Source organism: Bombina bombina, chromosome 3 (genome assembly GCF_027579735.1).
Source record: "Bombina bombina isolate aBomBom1 chromosome 3, aBomBom1.pri, whole genome shotgun sequence".
NCBI lineage: Eukaryota > Metazoa > Chordata > Amphibia > Anura > Bombinatoridae > Bombina > Bombina bombina.
In genome coordinates this window covers 410,342,358-410,364,930 of record NC_069501.1, presented here as the reverse complement: position 1 = coordinate 410,364,930, position 22,573 = coordinate 410,342,358, and the positions used below count along the sequence as shown (strand labels likewise).

The 22,573-nt window shown below is 39.4% G+C and overlaps 1 protein-coding gene across 1 annotated transcript in view; it reads left to right on the top strand.

Moving 5' to 3' along the window:
• Positions 1–9,068: 9,068 nt before the first annotated feature.
• The window catches only part of RASSF5 (Ras association domain family member 5), a 368,602-nt gene continuing 355,097 nt past the window's right edge, over positions 9,069–22,573 (top strand). The window contains exon 1 of the mRNA XM_053706593.1: positions 9,069–9,222. Coding sequence (XP_053562568.1) covers positions 9,069–9,222 — 154 coding nt within the window. The remainder of the gene's footprint in view (positions 9,223–22,573) is intronic.

The following is a 22,573-nucleotide window of genomic DNA, read 5'->3' as shown; positions in this document are numbered from 1 at the left end:
TTTTTGTCATTAAGGGTTAAGTATTCCTTTTCTTGTGGTGCAATCTTAGCTGGCAAGATAAGACACATATATATTAAAATTGGGTTAATTTTATCATTTTAAAGCAGTTTTTGAAAATTGTACGCTTTTTTCCTCTTAAAGGCGCAGTACCGTTTTTCAGATTGTTATTTTTTTCACTAAATAAAGTGTTTTCAAGCCCTTTTGTGGTCATTACTAGCCTGTGTTAACATGTCTGACATTGAGGAAAGCCAATGTTCCATGTGTTTAGAAGCCATTGTGGAACCCCCACTTCAAATGTGTCCCGCATGTACTGAAAGGGCCTTACATTGCAAAGAACATATTTTAGCTGATAAAAGTATGTCTCAGGATGATTCTCAGTCAGAAGAGAATCAGGTTATGCCATCTGCTTCTCCCCAAATGTCACAACCTTTAACGCCCGCCCAAGCGACGCCAAGTACTTCTAGTGCGTCTAATTCTTTCACCCTGCAAGATATGGCTGCAGTTATGTCTACTACCCTTACAGAGGTATTATCTATACTTAAGTATTCCTTTTCTTGTGGTGCAATCTTAGCTGGCAAGATAAGACACATATATATTAAAATTGGTTTTTATCATTTTAAAGCAGTTTTGGAAAATTGTACGCTTTTTTCCTCTTAAAGGCGCAGTACCGTTTTTCAGATTGTTATTTTTTTTACTAAATAAAGTGTTTTCAAGCCTGTTTGTGGTCATTACTAGCCTGTGTTAACATGTCTGACATTGAGGAAAGCCAATGTTCCATGTGTTTAGAAGCCATTGTGGAACCCCCACTTCAAATGTGTCCCTCATGTACTGAAAGGGCCTTACATTGCAAAGAACATATTTTAGCTGATAAAAGTATGTCTCAGGATGATTCTCAGTCAGAAGAGAATCAGGTTATGCCATCTGCTTCTCCCCAAGTGTCACAACCTTTAACGCCCGCCCAAGCGACGCCAAGTACTTCTAGTGCGTCTAATTCTTTCACCCTGCAAGATATGGCTGCAGTTATGTCTACTACCCTTACAGAGGTATTATCTATACTGCCAGGTTTACAGGGTAAGCGCAGCAGGTCAGGTATTAGAGTAAATGTTGACCCTTCTGACGCGTTATTGGCCATCTCCATCTACCCTCACAGTGTTCTGATTTGGGGGTGGGGGAATTTTTTTCTCAGGGAGAGCTTTCTGATTCAGGAAAGATGTTCCCTCAAACAGACTCAGATGTGACGGCCTTTAAGTTTAAGCTTGAACACCTCCGCTTGTTACTCAGGGAGGTCTTAGTGACTCTGGATGATTGTGACCCTATTGTCATCCCACCAGAGAAACTGTGTAAAATGGATAAATATCTAGAGGTCCCTACTTACACTAATGTTTTTCCAGTCTCTAGAAGAATTTTGGACATTGTTACTAAGGAATGGGATAGACCAGGCATTCCGTTCTCTCCCCCTCCTACTTTTAAGAAAATGTTTCCCATATCTGACACCATTCGGGATTCGTGGCAGACGGTTCCTAAGGTGGAGGGAGCTATTTCTACCCTGGCTAAGCATACAACTATACCTATTGAGGACAGTTGTGCTTTCAAAGATCCTATGAATAAAAAAATAGAGGGGCTTCTAAAGAAATTGTTTATTCATCAGGGTTTTCTTCTACAACCTATAGCGTGTATTGTTCCAGTAACAGCAGCAGCTTTTTGGTTTGAGGCTCTAGAGGAGTCTCTTAAGGTTGAGACCCCATTAGATGATAGAATTAAGGCTCTCAAGCTAGCTAATTCTTTTATTACAGATGCCACTTTCCAAATGGCTGTTAGCGGCAAAGAATGCAGGCTTTGCCATTTTAGCGTGTAGAGCGTTATGGCTTAAGTCTTGGTCTGCTGATGTGTCATCTAAATCCAAGCTTTTAGCTATTCCCTTTAAGGGTAAGACCCTATTTGGGCCTGAACTAAAGGAGATCATTTCTGAAATTACTGGAGGTAAAGGTCATGCCCTTCCTCAGGACAAGACGGTTAAAATGAGGACCAAACAGAATAATTTTCATTCCTTTCAAAACTTTAAAGGCGGTCCCTCTACTTCCTCATCCGCCTCCAAGCAGGAGGGGAACTTTGCACAATCCAAGTCAGTCTGGAGACCTAACCAGACCAGGAATAAAGGTAAACAGGCCAAGAAGCCCGCTGCTGCTACCAAGACAGCATGAAGGGGAAGCCCCCGATCCGGGACCAGATCTAGTAGGGAGCATACTTTCTCTCTTCGCTCAGGCTTGGGCAAGAGATGTTCAGGATTCCTGGGCATTAGAAATTGTGACCCAGGGGTATCGTCTAGAATTCAAGGATTCTCTCCCAAGAGGGAGATTTCCTCTTTCACGTTTGTCTGTCGACCAGACAAAAAGAGAGGCGTTCTTACGCTGTGTAGAAGACCTATATACCATGGGTGTAATCTGCCCAGTTCCAAAATTAGAACAAGGGCAGGGGTTTTACTCCAATCCGTTTGTGGTTCCCAAAAAAGAGGGAACCTACAGACCAATTTTAGATCTCAAAAGTCTAAACAAATTTATCGTTCAAGATGGAGACCATACGAACAATTTTACCAATGATCCAGGAGGGTCAATATATGACCACCGTGGATTTGAAGGATGCGTATCTTCACATTCCTATCCACAAAGATCATCACCAGTTCCTCAGGTTCGCCTTCCTGGACAAACATTACCAGTTTGTGGCCCTTCCTTTCGGGTTGGTCACAGCTCCCAGAATCTTCACAAAGGTCCTTCTGGTGGTTCTAAGGCCGCAGGGCATAGCAGTGGCGCCCTATCTGGACGATATTTTGATTCAGGCGTCAACTTACCATCTAGCCAAATCTCACACGGACATCGTGTTGGCTTTTCTAAGAACTCACGGGTGGAAGGTGAACATAAAAAAGAGTTCACTAGTTCCTCTGACAAGAGTTCCATTCCTAGGAACTCTGATAGACTCGGTAGACATGAAAATGTTTCTGACGGAGGTCAGAAAATCAAAGATCCTAACTACTTGCCGAGCACTTCATTCTATTCCTCGGCCATCAGTGGCGCAGTGTATGGAGGTCATTGGGTTAATGGTAGCGGTAATGGACATAGTTCTGTTTTCTCGCTTACATCTCAGACCACTGCAGCTGTGCATGCTCAGACAGTGGAATGGGGATTATGCAGATTTATCTCCGTGGATAAATCTGGATCTAGAGACCAGAGACTCTCTTCATTGGTGGTTGTCACAGGATCATCTGTCCCAGGGAATGTGCTTCCGCAGGCCAGCATGGGTCATAGTGATGACAGACGCCAGCCTCTTGGGCTGGGGTGCAGTCTGGAATTCCCTGAAGGCTCAGGGTGTGTGGACTCAGGAGGAGTCCCTACTACCAATAAATATTCTGGAACTGAGAGCGATATTCAACGCACTTCAAGCGTGGCCTCAGTTGGCTTCGGCCAAATTAATAAGATTCCAGTCAGACAATATCACGACTGTAGCATATATCAATCATCAAGGGGGAACAAAGAGTTCTCTAGCGATGATAGAGGTTTCCAAAATAATTTGATGGGCAGAGACTCACTCTTGCCATCTATCAGCAATATATATCCCAGGAGTGGAGAACTGGGAAGCAGATTTTCTAAGTCGTCAGACTTTTCATCCGGGGGAGTGGGAGCTCCATCCGGAGGTGTTTGCAACATTGATTCATCAATGGGGCACACCAGAATTGGATCTGATGGCATCTCGTCAGAATGCCAAACTTCCTTGTTACGGGTCCAGATCAAGGGATCCTCAAGCAGTACTGATAGATGCTCTAGCAGTACCTTGGTCGTTCAACCTGGCCTATGTTTTTCCTCCTTTTCCTCTCCTACCTCGTCTGATTGCAAGAATCAAACAGGAGAGGGCTCGTTTTGTCGTTTTGTCAAGCTTTGGTTAGAATCAAGCCTGTGTTTAAACCTGTTGCTCCGCCATGGAGTTTGAATTTAGTTCTTAATGTTCTTCAAGGGGTTCCGTTTGAACCCATGCATTCCATAGATATTAAACTTCTATCTTGGAAAGTGCTATCTCTTCTGCTCGAAGAGTTTCTGAGCTATCTGCGTTACAATGCGACTCGCCTTATCTTATATTCCATTCTGATAAGGTGGTTTTGCGCACTAAACCTGGATTCCTTCCTAAGGTTGTTTCAAATAAGAATATTTATCAGGAAATTGTTGTTCCTTCTCTGTGTCCTAGCCCTTCTTCTAAGAAGGAGCGTCTGTTACATAACTTGGAAGTGGTTCGTGTCTTGAAGTTTTACTTGCAAGCGACCAAGGATTTCCGTCAAACATCTTCTCTATTTGTTGTCTATTCTGGAAAGCGTAGGGGTCAAAAAGCTACGGCTACCTCTCTTTCTTTTTGGCTGAAAAGCATCATCCGTTTGGCATACGAGACTGCTGGACAGCAGCCTCCTGAAAAAATTACAGCTCATTCTACTAGAGCGGTGGCTTCCACATGGGCTTTTAAAAACGATGCTTCTGTTGAACAGATTTGTAAGGCTGCGACTTGGTCTTCCCTTCATACCTTTTCCAAATTTTACAAATTTGATACTTTTGCTTCTTCTGAGGCTATTTTTGGGAGAAAATTTCTTCAAGCAGTGGTGCCTTCTGTTTAGCTATCTGTCTTGTCCCTCCCGTTTATCCGTGTCCTGTAGCTTTGGTATTGTATCCCACAAGTAAAGGATGAATCCGTGGACTCGTATCTTGTAGAAGAAAAGGAAATTTATGCTTACCTGATAAATTGATTTCTTCTATGATACGACGAGTCCACGGCCCTCCCTGTCAATTTAAGACAGATTATATTATGTTTTGTTTAAAACTTCAGTCACCTCTGCACCTTTTAGTTTCTCCTTTTTCTTCCTATACCTTCGGTCGAATGACTAGGGGGTGGAGCTATATAGACAGCTCTGCTGTGGTGCTCTTTGCCACTTCCTGTTAGCAGGAGGATAATATCCCACAAGTAAAGGATGAATCCGTGGACTCATCGTATCGTAGAAGAAATCAATTTATCAGGTAAGCATAAATTTCCTTTTTCTTCCAGTTCTTGTTTTGACGGTTTCATGGTTCTTTTCACATTTTTCTTCTGTTCCAGAAGGCTTTGGAATTGGACCATTATATCTGTTTGATCAAGGACCATTTTTTATTCTTTTCTCTGTTTGGTGGTTTGTTTGCATTGGGCCGGTGTCTGTCCTCCTTTGTTGTTATTTGCTCCTTAAAGGGCATGTTCATTTTTAGTGTTGTGAAGCTTGTTTGAGCCCCTGTTTTATTGTGACCGTGTCTTCTTAGTTTGCTGGAGTTGTTCTGTATTTTCCTGGTAGAATGAATCTCCCTTCAGGATGAGAGTCATTTCAGTGTGGCCTATGGGGTGATAGAAATGGCTCTTTGTTCAGGGTCTTTTGGCTTGGGCCTTCAGATTAAGATCTCAGTGAAGTGGGGAGCAGTGTTCCTGCTGTTTGGTTTTGTTTCTCTTGTTTAGTAAGATGTTTTGGGTCAAGAGTTTTCTGGAAGGATGCCTTGTTCTTGGACTGCCTTTCCATTTCTTCCCGCCTGAACATTCAATAACTCCACAGCTTGGGTTTTCCATAGGTTATAATGTTATTGTGGACTCTCACTGCCAATAGAAGTAAAACTAAAATTATGCTTACCTGATAATTTAATTTCCTTCTTGGCAGTGAGAGTCCATGACCCGCCCTATTGTTTTAATGTTGTGTCTCCAGTCAGTTGCACCTCTGTACCCCTTGTATCTCTCTTCACTTTCCTTGGCTGAACTACTGGAGGGTAGGGGAAGTGGGAGGGATATTTATAGTCTTTTTTGGGGTGTCTTTACCTCCTCCTGGTGGCCAGGAATAGTATTTCCCATAGGTTATGAATTTCATGGTGGACTCTCTCACTGCCAAGAAGGTAATGAAATTATCAGGTAAGCATCATTTTAGTTTTTTTGTTTTTTTACTAATAAGATCTAATCAGTCACAATTCAGAGAGTTAGGGATAAAAAAAGTAGATATACTAGCTTCTAGTATGGCAGAACATGCTTGATATCAGTTTTGAGCATTGCTTTCCAGCTTTAAAGTCTCCCTATATGGCACTTTTGGTGTAGCTAGAGCGCTGACTGGAGAACAATTCAAACTGTTAGCTCACATAAAAATTGAGTTTTGAAGCGTAGGGTATTTGCATTTCATAAATATATTAAAAAGTTACAGCGAAACTTCATAACAACAGATGAATGAAACTCCTTCTAAAATATCACTAACATTCCAGATCTTATTTTAAACAAGGGAAAGTTTACCATCACTTTAAGAATTATGTTTGTAAAATATGTGAGTGTTTACAACCTAGGAAAAAGACATGGGAGGTGCTTGGCAGACAGCAAGACATTTCTTTGTACCACTCAATGCATTCACTAATGGACATTCTAATTTTGCAGCATGATATCAGTTGCTCTTAGATCTCACATGACCCAACAGCCATTTTACGGTAATTTTATAACTATGAAAAATAAAGAAGCTAATTCAACTTAATATCCTACCTTATAAACAATGAGCCTATAAATATTAGAATATAGGTTTTCCTATTTCACTACCTTTAATCAAACTGTAGGTGAGCCTAGGAGGCCTATTTATCAAAGGTCTGGCAGACCTCACTCCGCCAGATCTCGCTGAATGCGGAGAGCAATACGCTCTCCGTATTCAGCATTGCACCAGCAGCTCTTGTGAGCTGCTGGTGCAACGCCACCCCCTGCAGATTCGCGGCCAATCGGCCGCCAGCAGGGGGTGTCAATCAACCCGATCGTACTCGATCGGGTTGAATTGCAGCGATGTCTGTTCACCTGCTCAGAGCTTCATAACTGCTGTTTCTGGCGAGCCTACATTTGCTTTGTGCTTTTGATATCCTTTGTTGAAAGCTAAACCTAGGTAAGGCTCATGTGCTAATTTCTAAGCCCTTGAAGGCTGCCTCATATCTCAGTACATTTTGGCAGTTTTTCATAGCTAGACAGAACTAGTTTATGTGTGCCATATAGATAACATTGTGCTCACTCCCGTGGAGCTATTTATGAGTCAGCACTGATTGGCTAAAATGCAAGTCTGTCAAAAGAACTGGGATAAGGGAGCAGTCTACAGAGGCTTAGATACAAGGTAACAATGTTATCAATATAACAGTGTTGGTTATATACAACTGGGGAATGGGTAATAAAGGGATTATCTATCTTTTCAAACAATAAAAATATTTAAGTAGACTGTCCCTTTAAGTCAAAATTAAACTTTCATGATTTAGATAGAGCATGTAATTAAAAAAAACAAAAAACTTTCCAATTCCATCATCGAAATGTGCACATTTTTATATGTACACTTTCTGAGGCACCAGCTCCCACTGAGCATGTGTAAGAATTCATAGTATATACTTTTATGCATTTTGTGATTGGCTGGTGGCTTTCATATGATACAGAATGAAAGAAAATGGAAGTAACTTTGAAATGTGTTAGAAAACAAAGCTCATACTCAATTGATTGCATGCTCATTCATTTGAGTCTGCAACTGATATTTATGAAACTGCTTCATAAACCCTCTCGCCAACTTGGATAAGGCAGATGAAAATCACCTTGGATTCATTTGTCCTGGGTGATTGACAAGCCCTTCTCTAACGCAGTTGGCTGCACGTGGATAAGGGGCAGCATTGCATGAGCAAATAAATATGGGCAACATATGCACCCCACAAACTGCGATGGAATGCTGACAGGTTAACAATATGGGAATCCTGTCCGTTCGCAAAATAATACATTTTGTCCTACGTACAATTGCATTGTCTTTTTATGATGCATTTGTTGATTATGCAATTCTGCTGTATTTGATGGTGCTTTAAATTATTTAATGAAAATCATTGATTTCTTACATTATGCATTTTCTAAAATCTCATGTAATAATTTCCTTCAGTACCATGGGCAGAATGGCTCTAACGCTAAAGAGACATATGATCAGCAATACTGCATGTGGTGTACCACAAGCGGAACCATACTTCTGGGGTTATGTCTCCTTTTGAACACTACGGTAACATTGAATTATGAAATCACTAAGGGCACCTGCATAGAGTTTGCTAACTCCCTTCTTGCTGTAAGCGATAAGATTGGAGATTTGGAGGAGGATGAATCTCTTTTCAATGAAATTATCAAATTGGCTCTTTATCACATGCTGTTTTCCATTCTAACCTTGTGGAAATTATAGTCAGGGTGAACTTTTACACTCTTGCTACCAGCACACAATATTTACTACTCTTTCCATGACTTCAGGATCCTGTTAAAACTCATTATCTTTCCATTTTGGAACATTATTGATGTCTTATTTTTTTTGTCTGGGGAAGGTTTTTAAAGAACAATGGCTCCCTGTAGTGAATAAGGAAAAAAATATTCTGTAAGAGAGCATATTGCATTGCTGTTGCTCTGGCAGTGATAGAGTTATGTGTCTGTACTGTTGAAGAGACTAAGATATTTGACAGTGTTGGGGGGAGGAGAAGAAGGATTTCTATGTACTTGGTACCCTTGTAACAAGCCAGGTATTACGTTACAGACTTAGCCACTCCAGCTTTTTATCTTATCTTACAAAAAGCCCCAGAAATAGAAAGGATTTTTTTTTTCCTAAGAGCTGGTACAGAGAAGACAGACGGATATGAATCTTGGCTGAGAAAACTGCGCATTAGCCAGTAAAATTACAAGCAGTGTTCTGCGTGAATATCATTTGTATATATCTGCAGCAGCAAAAGAGAAAACACAACTTATTCAAAAATGAAAATTGAAATCTGAATGTATATATATATTTCTTAAAAAAAGTTACTTTTTAGTGTATACTGATGAACTTAACATTGATTACTGCTTTTTCAACCATCCTACAATATAATAGATGGGGTTTTTTTTGCCTGAGTTTATGGGCAGTGAAATTCGCCCACAGGTTCCTCTTGTAGGAAATAATTATGGTTTCCCATGATAATATTATCTTCTCTTCAATGACTTCTGGAATTTGAACTCTGTGGGCAATAGGAGAGCCTGGAATGGCGCAGAGAAGAACAGAGGCGACAGCTGCTTGTTTTGGGGTGGTGACGAAAAAAATACGCAGTCTTTTTCGACATTTTCCAAAGTCAAAGTCTTGGACAGAAGGACTACAGATTTTCCCAACAGCCAGCCGTGAACTTTTGTTAGTAAGAGGTACGTAAACAAAAAAAGCAATAATTACGTTGTAGAGAAAGGGTTAATGCAGTGAAATTAGTTGTTTGTGTCACTCAGTTATTACAGATATAGAAGGAGATTTAAAAACAACCCGCAATTAAACTGTCAGTGAAACTGTGCTTGGAGAGAAGGTTTAATCTGTAGATTCGAATAATTATATGTTAATGTAGCTCTACATAGTGCTCTCAAGCAGTTACTATCCCACTCATTACAGTCATCTCAAGCATTAGTCCTGTGCATTATAAAGTCATCTCAATCTATTGTCTCATGTATAGGAAATAAATCCCTTGTTAGAAAATAGGATCACTCCTAGTAGGAAAAATTAACACAAATCTGAGGGACCAGTAAGGGTTCAGAAGAGTTTGCATCTTGCTCTATTCATTATGAATTGTGTGAAACATTGAGTTGGCGATGCAAGATTTGTTTTTTCTGTTAACATAATAAGCTCATCTTTATCTTTGCATAGAGTTCAGGACTATTATGACTTCCTTTTCTGGTAGTCAAAGGGTTAAAACTGCCCCAGATCCTGTTTAACGTTTCTTTCTGTGTTAATTGGTAAGGAATATTAATAAATTAGCGTACAATTTCATTCCATATCACTGTCTTCTGATGGTCAGTTGTATTGGTGAGTCTAGCAAGTCTTACTATTTAGTTTTTCTGCGTCAAGACCAGAAAGATATCTTTTCCATGCTGTAGCTTTGTTCCAAATATTTTGGTAAATACAGAGAACTTAAAGGGACAGTAAAGTCTTCTTTCATGATTCAGACAGAGAATACCATTTTAAACAACTTTTCAATTGACTTTTATCTAATTTGATTCATGCTTTTGGTATTCTTTGTTGAAAATACCCAGGTACACTCAGGAGTTGCAATGCATTAATGGGAACTAGCTTCTGATTGGTGACTGCACATATATGCTTCTTGTTATTAGCTTACACCAATGAGTTCAGCTAGCTCCCAGTAGTGCATTACTGCTCTTCAACAAAGGATACCAAATTTCATAATAGAAGTACATAAACGTTCACAATTCAGAAGGAGGATAACATTGTAAGAGACGTTACAATTTACCTCTATTATAACATTTACTTTGACATTTGCTTGCCACATACTGTTCACTAAGTCCCTAGGTCAAAGTGGAGTTGCCTGTAGATGTATGATTAACCCTTTTGCAGGGTCATTAATGAAAACAGATTAGAGCATTTTCCTTATGCACATTATGTCCCTATAACCTATAATATTCACCTTGCATGTCTTGTGAAGGTTTAACAACTTGCACCTTATCCTATATAATAAAAGGCCATGCGTGTTTGTCCAAAGCTGTCATGCGCAGTAGAGACTGCACGCGAGGACAAACACACCTGGCCTTCTAACTGACCTGGCGTTGTGTGGTGGAGTGGGCGTGGCTGGGTGGATGTGACGTGGGCGTGGCCGGGTGGGTGTGATGGGGGCATGACCAGGCGTGACGTTGGCGTGGCCCGGGTTGACTCTGACGGGGCAGGGCTTTTACGTGGGAGGGGATGGGCGGGGCCAGGCGGGGCCAGATGCCGGGGCTGCCGAGAGACAGAGACAGCAAAATAGAGGGGGGAGAGAGCACAAAAGAGAGGGGGAGAGAGACAGCAAAAGAGAGGGGAGAGAGAGACAGCAAAAGAGAGGGGGGGAGAGAGCGCAAAAGAGAGGGGGAGAGAGCGCAAAAGAGAGGGGGAGAGAGCGCAAAAGAGAGGGGGAGAGAGCGCAAAAGAGAGGGAGAGAGACCGCAAAAGAGAGGAGAGAGAGAGCAAACGAGAGGAGAGAGCAAACAAGAGGAGAGAGAGCAAATGAGAGGGGGGAAGAGAAAGAGCAAAATAGAGGGAGAGAGACAGCAAAAGAGGGGGACAGAGAGAGAGCAAAAGAGGGGGAGAGAGAGCAAAAGAGAGGGGAGAGAGAGACAGCAAAAGAGAGGGGGAAGAGTGCACAAAAGAGAGGGGGAGAGAGCGCAAAAGAGGGGGAGAGAGCGCAAAAGAGAGGGGGAAGAGAGAGCGCAAAAGAGAGGGGGGAAAAGTGCAAAAGAGAGGGGGAGAGAGCGCAAAAGAGAGGGGGAGAGAGCGCAAAAGAGAGGGGGAGAGAGCGCAAAAGAGAGGGGGAGAGAGCGCAAAAGAGAGGGAGAGAGACCGCAAAAGAGAGGAGAGAGAGAGCAAACGAGAGGAGAGAGCAAACAAGAGGAGAGAGAGCAAATGAGAGGGGGGAAGAGAAAGAGCAAAATAGAGGGAGAGAGACAGCAAAAGAGGGGGACAGAGAGAGAGCAAAAGAGGGGGAGAGAGAGCAAAAGAGAGGGGGGGGAGAGAGAAAGCAAAAGAGAGGGGGAAGAGAGCAAAAGAGAGGGGGAAGAGAGCAAAAGAGAGGGGGAGAGAGAGCAAAAGAAAAGGGGGAGAGAGAGAGCAAAAGAGAGGGGGGAGAGAGAGCAAAAGAGAGGGGGGAGAGAGAGAGCAAAATAGAGGGGGGAGAGAGAGAGCAAAAGAGAGGGGGGAGAGAGAGAGCAAAGAGTAAAATAGAGGGGAGAGAGAGCAAGGGGAGGGACCGCTGTACTGCAAAAAATGGCCTGTGTACACAGGCTTTAGGACTAGTGTGATATATTTGTCTAGCATCTTGTAAAGGAATCTTAAAATACAGTTTCTTTCCTTAGAACACATTTTCCTTTACTACAAAGAAGTCCCATTCAGAAGTCAGTCTCTGGAAATGATTTGTATTTATAATAAAACAGCTCACTAGCTCATTGAACCTTTATTTATGAGGTACCGATGTACTCTGCAGCTCTGTATAGGGCGTTACAATTAAGTATGGATGCTGATAATAAACAAGGGCATACGAGTATGGCTTTTCACTTTGTTGGGAATCATACAAACTCTGTTCATTTCTCCTGAGAACGTGACAATCAATTTCTTGTGTAACTTCAGAAGAAAGGTCAGCATTTCTGCAAGGTCCTGTTACACAGACCAAAGATTGGGGAGAGAAAAGCAGATCTTGCTATTGATTAATCAGATCAGCACATCCGTTACAGCTAGTCTGTGTTCCTTCAACCCCAAGCACTCCGTTATCTACCAATAGTCCTTGTTCTTCACTAATTACTTTTGAATTGTATATCTAATTTAAGATTCTGCGTTTCGTTTTAATTCTGCTTCTGGTGAGGTGGTTCACCCAGTTCATGTTCAAACATCAGGGCGGTGGACTCTAATCCTAAAAGGGTCATCTCAATTTGTAAACCTCAAAAAGAAGAAAAAGATGAGTATAGTTGTTAATCAATAATAACTATTAATCACTGTTCATATACAGGTGTGATAAGGTGTTTTGAGTCACTATATATTTAATTAAATTAGCATGTTTTTATCTTCTGCTTATTGTATTCTGCCCTTATTTGGATTCAGCATTTAGAAAAAAAACAATCCCTCAATATTTACTTTTTTCGATTCTTCTAAAGAGACCCTTCTTTCATTTTGTATTCTCTAAAACTCTACAATTTCCAGCTCTTTATATTTCTCATATGCTATTTTTGCTAGCTGCTTTATCATAAAGGCAATCATTTAACTATTTTGCTTTTCTAATTTCTGTGACTTTGTTGGAGTATTTTGATCCATCCATCCTAATCATAATTTGTGTGATACACAAAGTTGTCATGGTAACTGTCTGGAACACGTTGCCATCACTGCAGAGAGAAATCTTGGGCACTTGTGTAAAGACTTTTATACCCGCTGTCACCATGGCAACTTGCCAGGCCTATCAATGGAAAACATTAATGGGCATGGATTGTGCCAGGAAACAGAAACAATGTATGCTTCACAATTTATTAGGCTATATGTATAGGTAAAATTCACTAGTGCTACACCAGGGTATTTAAAAGTACAACTTAGTAGTGCTTTTCACTAATAGAATATATCATTCCCTGACACTGCAACACTATGATATATATGTAATGTGCCATAATAGATTAGTAGAGGTGGTCAGCCTGCCGCACAACACACTGTTAGATAATATAAAAAGGGACATCAAATTGCAAATTTAATAATCTGCAAAGGGCCAGATTACACGTGGAGTGCATATGTTTGCTTGCAAGTGATATCGTGTTTTTCCTTCATTTGCCTGCAAGTTAAATTGCGCTCATATTACAAGTTGAAAGTAAACGTGATTGCTTGAGCGCAATTAAAGTTTATGCTTGTCGAGCTAGTGAGTTCTCAGAGCTGCAGTTAACTGTTTTGCAAAACGAAAAAATCTCACAAAACACATAAAAAATACATTACAAAGTACACTTACACTCATACTAACATCATCTAATAAAAATGATTAAAAAAATATTGCACAAAAATGTTATAAGGGCTCAAAGATATGAGAAAAAAAAGTCAGGCAAAGGGATTTAACATAGATATACATACATATGCATGTCTAAAGATGTATACATACACACACACACATATATATATATATATATATATATATATATATATATGTGTGTGTGTGCCTATATGCAGTATATATACATATGTAATAATATGTGATAATAGATATTCCTATATATATATATATATATATATATATATATATATATATATGTGTGTGTGTGTAAATATAAATACCTAAATAAAATCATATATATAAATATTTATATACACACTCACCAGCCACTTTATTAGGTACGCCTTGCTAGTACCGGGTTGGACCCCCTTTTGCCTTCAGAACTGCCTTAATTCTTTGTGGCATAGATTCAACAAGGTGCTGGAAACCTTCCTCAGACATTTTGGTCCATATTGACATGATAGCATCACCCAGTTGCATATTTGCCGGCTACACATCCATGATGCGAATCTCCCATTCCACCACATTCCAAAGGTGCTCTATTGGATTGAGATCTGGTGACTGTGGAGGTCATTGGAATACAGTGAACTCATTATCATGTTCAAGAAACCAGTTTGAGATTATTTGAGCTTTGTGACACGGTGCATTATCCTGCTGGAAGTAGCCATCAAAAGATGGGTACACTGTAGTCATAAAGGGATGGACATGGTCAGCAACAATGCTCAATTGGTACTAAGGGGCCCAAAGTGTGCCAAGAAAATATCCCCCACACCATTACACCACCACCATTGATACAAGGCAGGATGGATCCATGCTTTCATGTTGTTACACAAAATTCTGACCCTACCATCTGAATGTCGCAGCTGAAATCGAAACTCATCAGACCAGGCAACGTTTTCCCAATCTTCTATTGTCCAATTTTGGTGAGCCTGTTGCGAATTGTAGCCTCAGTTTCCTGTTCTTAGCTGACAGGAGTGGCACCCGGTGTGGTCTTCTGCTGCTGTAGCCCATCTGCTTCAAGGTTCGACATGTGTGTTCAGAGATGGTATTCTGCATACCTTGGTTGTAACTAGTGGTTATTTGAGTTACTGTTGCCTTTCTATCATCTCGAACCAGTCTGCCCATTCTCCTCTGACTTCAACAAGGCATTTTCGTCCACACAACTGCCGTTCACTGGATATTTTCTCTTTTTCGGACCATTCTCTGTAAAACCTAGACATGGTTGTGTGTGAAAATCCCAGTAGATCAGCAGTTTTTGAAATACTCAGACCAGCCGTCTTCCCCATTCTGATGCTCGGTTCGAACTTCAGCAAGTCGTCTTCAACACGTCTAGATGCCTAAATGCATTGAGCTGCTGCCATGTGATTGGCTAATTAGCAATCTGTGTTATCAAGCAATTGAACAGGTCTACCTAATAAAGTGGCTGGTGAGTGTGTGTGTGTATATGTATATATATATATATATATTGTACCAAAATATCATCAGATATATGTTTACATATGTATTTCGGAATAAATAGAACATATTCTGCTATGTGAAGAACATTGGAATGTGAAACATTCATGAAAATTTTCATGTCGGGTTAGCGCACTTGAGAATATGCGATCGGGTTTGGGCATGAGTGCTTTATTGACTTCTATGGGGAATAGGTTATCGAGCATATTCAAAGTTTTGCTTTTTTGTGCGTCTAGTTAGCGTGAGAGTGATAACGTTTTACTTTCTAATGTTCATAACTTCTGTTTCCGGTGAGTCTGAAGGCTCGCCGGAAACACGGGGCATCAAGCTCCATACAGAGCTTGATAAATATGCCCCTTACTATGAGTGCAACCCGACACTCGCAAAAAGTTTACTTCTAGCACAATTAGCGCACTAGCAAAAGCTCCTCGTAGCGATCCACTGGCTCAAAATTTTGATTATGCCCAGTAATGTAAGTAAGTTGCCTGATTTTCCTGTAATTGTGTTTGTTTTTTTATTACCCCAACACTGCAGGATTCAGAATCCTGGCTGTACATCGTGCTATACAGTAACTGCTTAATCAGTGCATGAAATAGCAAAAGTGATCACAAAAATATACTCTAATGGTTTTGTAAGGGGTGTGGTACTAAACAATACAATTTGTTAATACAATACCTAATTGCTAAAAGATACTACTCATGTATGAAGAAAGACTTCTATGTCCATTTAAAGGGACATGAACCCCCCCCCAAAAAAAAATATCAGGATTCAGATTGAACATACAATTTTAAGCAACTTACTCATTTACTTCTATTATCAAATTTTCTTTGTAAGCTCGGGAACGTGCACTTGTCTGGAGCACTATATGGCAGCACTTTTGCAAGAATGTTATCCATATGCAAGAGCTCTAAATGGCAGCACTATTTCCATGCAGTACTCCAGACACCTACCTAGGTATCTCTTCAACAATAAATACCATAAGAACAAAGTAAATTTGATAATAGAAGCAAATTGGAAACTTTTTTTTTAAAAAAAAGTAGGGTTTTATATTCCTTTAAGGGAAAAAGGCAGCAATAGTGCCTTCCCCCATAATATATATGTAGTGGCAAAAATGCTTCTAGTAAACATTATCACTGTTTTAGTGATAGCATTTTTCTCTGCACGTGCATGTGAAGCATAGCTAGGTATTCTCAGTGCAGCAGCATTTAAAATACTGCAGCTGCTCTGAGCACCAGTGGGGGCTTGTATCATGTCAGCAATTAACAAATTGAGTCATTACCAAATGGTACAGGCACCTTAGGCTCTCTGAGCAAGTGTTGTGTTTACACTGCTGGTGCACAGTGCATACACTTTTGAAACAGCTATAACTTTTATTAGAAGCATTTTTGCTAATGCATCCATGTGGATTCCAAATTTGGCTGGAATGTCCCTTATAGTTATGTACAGGGCATGTTGAGCTTGAGCAGCTGACATTTCATCAAGGCACACTCACCCTCACAGAAATATTACTATACCATATACAGTTACTACATTTGAATGGTTTCCATGTTATTTGCTATTAAATGGATTATACCTCCCAACATTTCTAAATCCAAAAGAGGGACACCCCCCCCCCACTGATCAAAAGTGTGATATGTGGTGGGCAGGAGCAGGGATGGGGTCTAAAGAGTGGGCATAACAAGTGGCTGAACAAAACACACATTAAGTTTTTTTTTTTTTTTAAAGTATAAGCACTCTAACTGACTTTTGATACTAGGGGTTCCAGGGGCGTATTATGTCCTAGGCCAACAAGGCCCGTGCCTAGGGCGGCAGATTTGGGATAGGCGGCAGATTTGGTAGGGAGGCAAGAGCACAATTCACTTAAGACATTGCCTGATTATCCCAGTCACGGTCATGCTGCGCACATTGTTTAATTTGCTGCCCTAAAAGTAAAAAGATCTGCAGGTGGAGCTAGAGCTAACATGAGGAGTACACTGAAGATAAGCAATTCAGCGTGGGACACATCTTCACAGGACCTTTAAAAAGCACCCTCCACTGACACCAATGCTTTTTATTAGTGTCTGCACTCTGCAGAGAAGGAAAGAAACAGCAACAGATGGTAAAGGATTAAAGTGCTTAACACAGCGACGTTCGTTATGGAAGGTATCTACATTCTTGTGACAGCGACACTATGTAGTATGTATACACTCTTGAGCTATTGAAGGAGCCGGTCTCACGGATCTGTAGTCAAACTTGAAGCACGTAACATTTATTTTAGTATAAGCCGTAGAACAGGACACAGCAAAACACGGTACTGTTAATAGTACAGTGTTTTGCTGTGTCGTGTTCTACGGCTTATACTAGAATAAATGTTACGTGCTTCACGTTTGACTACAGATCCGTGAGACCGGCTCCTTCAATAGCTCAAGAGTGTATACATACTACATAGTGTCGCTGTCACAAGAATGTAGATACCTTCCATAATGAACATCGCTATGTTAAGTACTTCCATCCTCCCGCCGCCTGGTGGCGCTGTGCTGGGGTTGTTCTGGCCTCAGGCCAGAGAGGCAGAGGCAGAATTTTGAGTGCCTAGGGCAGCACAGAACCTAAATACAACACTGAGGGGGACGCTTTCTGGTTACCTAGGTGACCACACCAAGCCTCCTCCCGCAGTCTGCAACCGGTAATGTGTGCAGACTTTGCTTGAAGCAAATGTTTTAACTGACAGCAGAATGAATATTCCTAACAAATTAAAGCTGCTATTTTTTTTATTTTTTTTGTACAGTGTTTCTCTTATGTTTGTACATGATACTCCTGAGGTTTAGAAGGTATTAAGTGCTCTGCGTATAAAAAAGGGGATTAGGAGCAGTATATAAATCCCACAAAAACTTTAGCCCTCTATACAACTTTCAAATAATTTACTTATGCTGCCGAAGGTTGAAAGACCACTACAGATCACTCTTCAAAAAATTAAACTATTCATCTGAGCAGACACATTGCCCTAGCTGCTGCAGTGGCTGATTACCCACCCACACACACACACCCGCACAGCCGCCACTCACCACACCGCCCCCCCCCTCGCTGACTATTTTTTAATAAATAAAACAATGCGGGACAGACGTCAATCTTCCCGGAACAGAGGGACAGACCCCTAAAATCAGGACCGGCCTTGTGAAAATCAGGACATTTGGGGGGTAATATGGATATAAAAGTGCACAAATAAAATATTCTGTGTTATTATTATTATTGCGCTTGAATATAACTGTATTTAACCCTTGCAAGTAAGCTCCAAAGCAACATTGCCCTTCTGCGATCTAGCTGATTAGATTTAATGAGCCAAAGACAGGAGGCATATGTGCATATCCACCAATCACTAGCCAGCTCACAGTAGAGAATGGTTGCCCCCTTAGCCTACCTAGGTATTCCTTTCAACAGAAGATACAAAAAGAACAAACTATATTACAGAAGTAAATTGGAAAATCTCTGAAAATTGCATATTCTATCTGTCTATCATTTCTGATTTTTAGGTCCTTTAATCATTGCGCCATGCAAACCAGTAGTCGGCAACTTGCGGACAGAAAGTTCTTTCACTTTGTAAGTTTATTTGAACACTTTTGCAGTGGGCTCCAGGGTTAAAAGATGTGCTATTCTTATGAGGAACTTTGGATCATGCAAGTGACGCAGTGCATTACACACTTGGCAGAATAATTCCGATTATCCTAGCTTTGTGAATGAATAATCTAGATTTTATTAAAGAGACAGAGAAGAGTATTTTGCTATATATCTTTTCACTTTACTGCAGACAGCATTTTAAAGAACAGTAAACTTACATAAAAAACAAAGATAACAAAGAATATAACATAGAAACCAATGAAAATAAGGCTTGAGATGTTATAGAGAAAAATGACCAATGAGAGAAGTCCAAGAATCCATAAAATGACCAATAACTGTAAACTCCTCCTCTTTGATCTTTGATGCGAAAAAGGCTGGAAATGTTCCACGAACAATAAAGTAAAAGTCCCAAAAACATCAAAATGAAGAAATACAGCATAACTGAAGAAAACCAATTTTGATTGGAAAAGAAAAATCTTTTGCAACTTGAAAAGGACGAAAACTTGTTTGAAGATGATTTAAGACCTGAAGAACTTGATTGAAGAACATTAATGGGTTCAAAAGGTTCCTTGAAATCCTGAAGAGGAATTTTGCACTACAAAATAAAACATGAAAGATTAGTAATTAAATAAAATACATTAAAATATAGGGAGGGTAAAAAACATAATAAAAGAATATGTGGGGGGAAAATACTCGTCTCTGTCTCTTTAATAAAATCTAGATTATTCCTTCACAAAGCTAGGATAATCGGAATTTTATTACAAGGACAGAGACTCCTATTTTGCTAGTTTAAAGCAACAAATTATGAAACTAAATTAAATGGAATAGAATGAATAGGTTTAAAATAAAATAAACTAAAACAGAGAACAAACAATAATAGAAAAAACACAAATATAATAGAATAAAATAATAAATAAAATAATAAATAATATAATACTCAAATATCGATTTATTAAAATATATCATATACAGTACTTAACTCTGAGAGCAGCAAAGAGAAAAGAGGAGGAGTTTACAGTTACTGGTCATTTTATGGATTCTTGGACTTCTCTCATTGGTCATTTTTCTGTATAACATCTCAAGCCTTATTTTCATTGGTTTCTATGTTATATTCTTTGTTATCTTTGTTTTTTATGTAAGTTTACTGTTCTTTAAAATGCTGTCTGCAGTAAAGTGAAAAGATATATAGCAAAATAGGAGTTTCTGTCCTTGTAATAAAATCCAGAACATTTTAGTGTATACATAGTGCAGTTATATAAGAGGCTTCCTCAAGTACAGAGTTTGTGCACTTCTGCTGCAGTGGCTGCTCAATTTGCATTTACAAATGTCAAAGGGAAAAATAACTATAGGTTAAAAAAAAACAAAAAAAACGTTATTTAAAAGTTTACTATTTTTAAAATCTCAATTTATTATAAAAATAATCTTCGATACTGCAATTGAATGTGTTTCACTTCCCTCCCAAAGAGCGCTCACGTATATTACTTCTGTATTAGTTGTCGTTTCACTGCAATCATTCTCTGCCTCAGCCAATCCAAAGCTACGATAAGGCACATGATTTTGGAAGGTATTAAAGCACATAATTAAGCAATGCCTTCAGTACTTTGAGATGTTGGTGGAAAAAAAAAACTTTCTAACAGAAAATATTGACTTTATACTTCAAAAACTATATAATTTAAAATAATTTTATTTTTTACCTCATGATTATGCCCATTTAAACAAAACTGATTTGCTGAGGTAGAACTGCAAATCATCACAACTGTTTAAATGTCTCTAAACAGTGCAGTAGTAGCAGTTGTCAGACATGTCAGCCAGTGTGCATAAATGCTGCAGTATATCTATGTATTTCCTCTTAGTTTCAATTTATAACATTTGGTGCTTAAATTCTTTTATTTTGAATGCAAAAAAAGTTGTATATGCTGCATGATTTAAAAAACAAAAACAAAAAAACAAGCAATCACCCCTGCACTGTTACAGCATGTTGTATATGCACAGTGTATTTACAGCCTGTACATTTCTACATGCAACATGAGTGTACATGATCACACAGGCATATGTCACACTGTTAAACCATAGCATGTACAGCTCAGGTAACAACAGTGTCATTTCCTCCCTCCCACACACTGCTGCACTATCAAATGTACAGGTATAAAAGTAGTAACAGTGCCAGCCAGCCACCCACACGCACAATCAGTTATGTAATCAGTAAAAAGCCTTGGAGACTTCTCTAAATAATTAACCCTTAGCTACCAGACATGGCTGCTATGAAATATATTGAAAATCAGTGTTTGTTTAGGATTGCTAGCTGTTCTGCACAGAAATACTGGACAATTAGCAGAACATGAGTAAAAGTGGTAAGGGAAGTAGTGATCACTCCCCAAATTTCGACTCCATGACCCTGCAACTTCTGTCAACCATATACTCATATTGCCCCTCAGATCGGAGTTCTGGTTTTAGCTATACACCCATGACAGATCCTAATCAGATAGGTATTTGAAACAAAGGATTATCCAGTTAAATACTAGACAACTGACAACCCTGTGTTTGATTTTGGCAGCTTAATCTTCCAACAAACTAGATTGTTTGTGAAAATGTGCGAGCAGTGCTGAATATAGAACTATGGTAGCTAGAGGTATTGATGTAAAGTAAGGTCTTTTCTTTTATTGGTGGTCAATTTTGTTGGTAAAAAAAAAAAAAAAATACAAATTGCAAACAACAAAACAGCTGAGCAATTGATGTCCTAGGTTTGTTAACCCCCTGTTGTACAGATCCTAATTGGTTCTTCTATAACTACATAAAGGAACAACTCAGAGTACTCAAATTATTTCTGCATCACTGCAATACCTTTGTATGCCTGCCCACTGGTAGCTGTAGGGATAATTTAATTTATACAATGAAGTAAGATGGAGTGCACACTTTATTGTGAGGGATTGTATTCTTTATACAGACAGGCATTAAATAGATTTTCCAGCCATCCAAAACACCAATTCTATCCAGTAAAATGGGTTTTTCCGCCTGATTTATTTCTCGGTCATCACTTTGGAAACTGTTTTTGAAACCATGATAAGGTTCAACAATTTGTGTCTACACTTTACGTAGCTTACGGGCTTTTGAAATATAGCCCATAAATTACGACATTTCATAAGGTAACATTGGATTCCCTCAAATTGTATTTTATTTGTTAGTTTGCCTCTTGGTCTGATTTATTTTCTTTGATCTCAAGATTTTCTTTCATGATTCAGATAGAGCATGGAATTTTAAACAAGTTTCATTTTTTCGTGGTTCTCTTGGTATAATTTGTTAAAATGCAGAGATGTAAGCACTGGAAAATGCCAATTTCTGGAGCACTATCTGGCAACAGTTTTGCAAGAATGTTATCCATTTGCAAGAGCACTATCTGGCAGCACTATTTCCTGCCATGTAGTGCTCCAGATGCCTACCTAGGTATCTCATCAACAAAGAATTACATGGGAATGAAGAAAATTTGATAATAGTAAAAGTAATTTGAAAACTTTTTTTTAAATTATATGCTCTGTCTGAAAATGTTTGTGTTTTATATCCATTTAAGGTTTCTGTATTGCTTGACTGTCCTCACTACAAACAGAACCAAATCTAAAATTCATTTACCCAGATTTTTCTCATTATTTTGTTCTTCAATGTTCACTAATGTTCTAATCTAGGCAAACAATTTTGTGGTTCCCATAATAGCTACAATTTCACATTTGAATTATGTATCACGTTACTATATGATGTGGTTACACATCACCATAGTTGCCAACATTTCAAAAAAAATTCCAGGCATACTTTGCAACAGCGCAAGCAAGCAGGTTATCGGAGTATTGGCGACCTACTGTTCAACCGCTCCGCCCACTCAGTTCTGCAATCAAAATACACCCATTTGATAATAGTATAATTTTGATTTTTCCATAGCTTATTATACAGATTACAGCACCAAGCTCTTACACCTA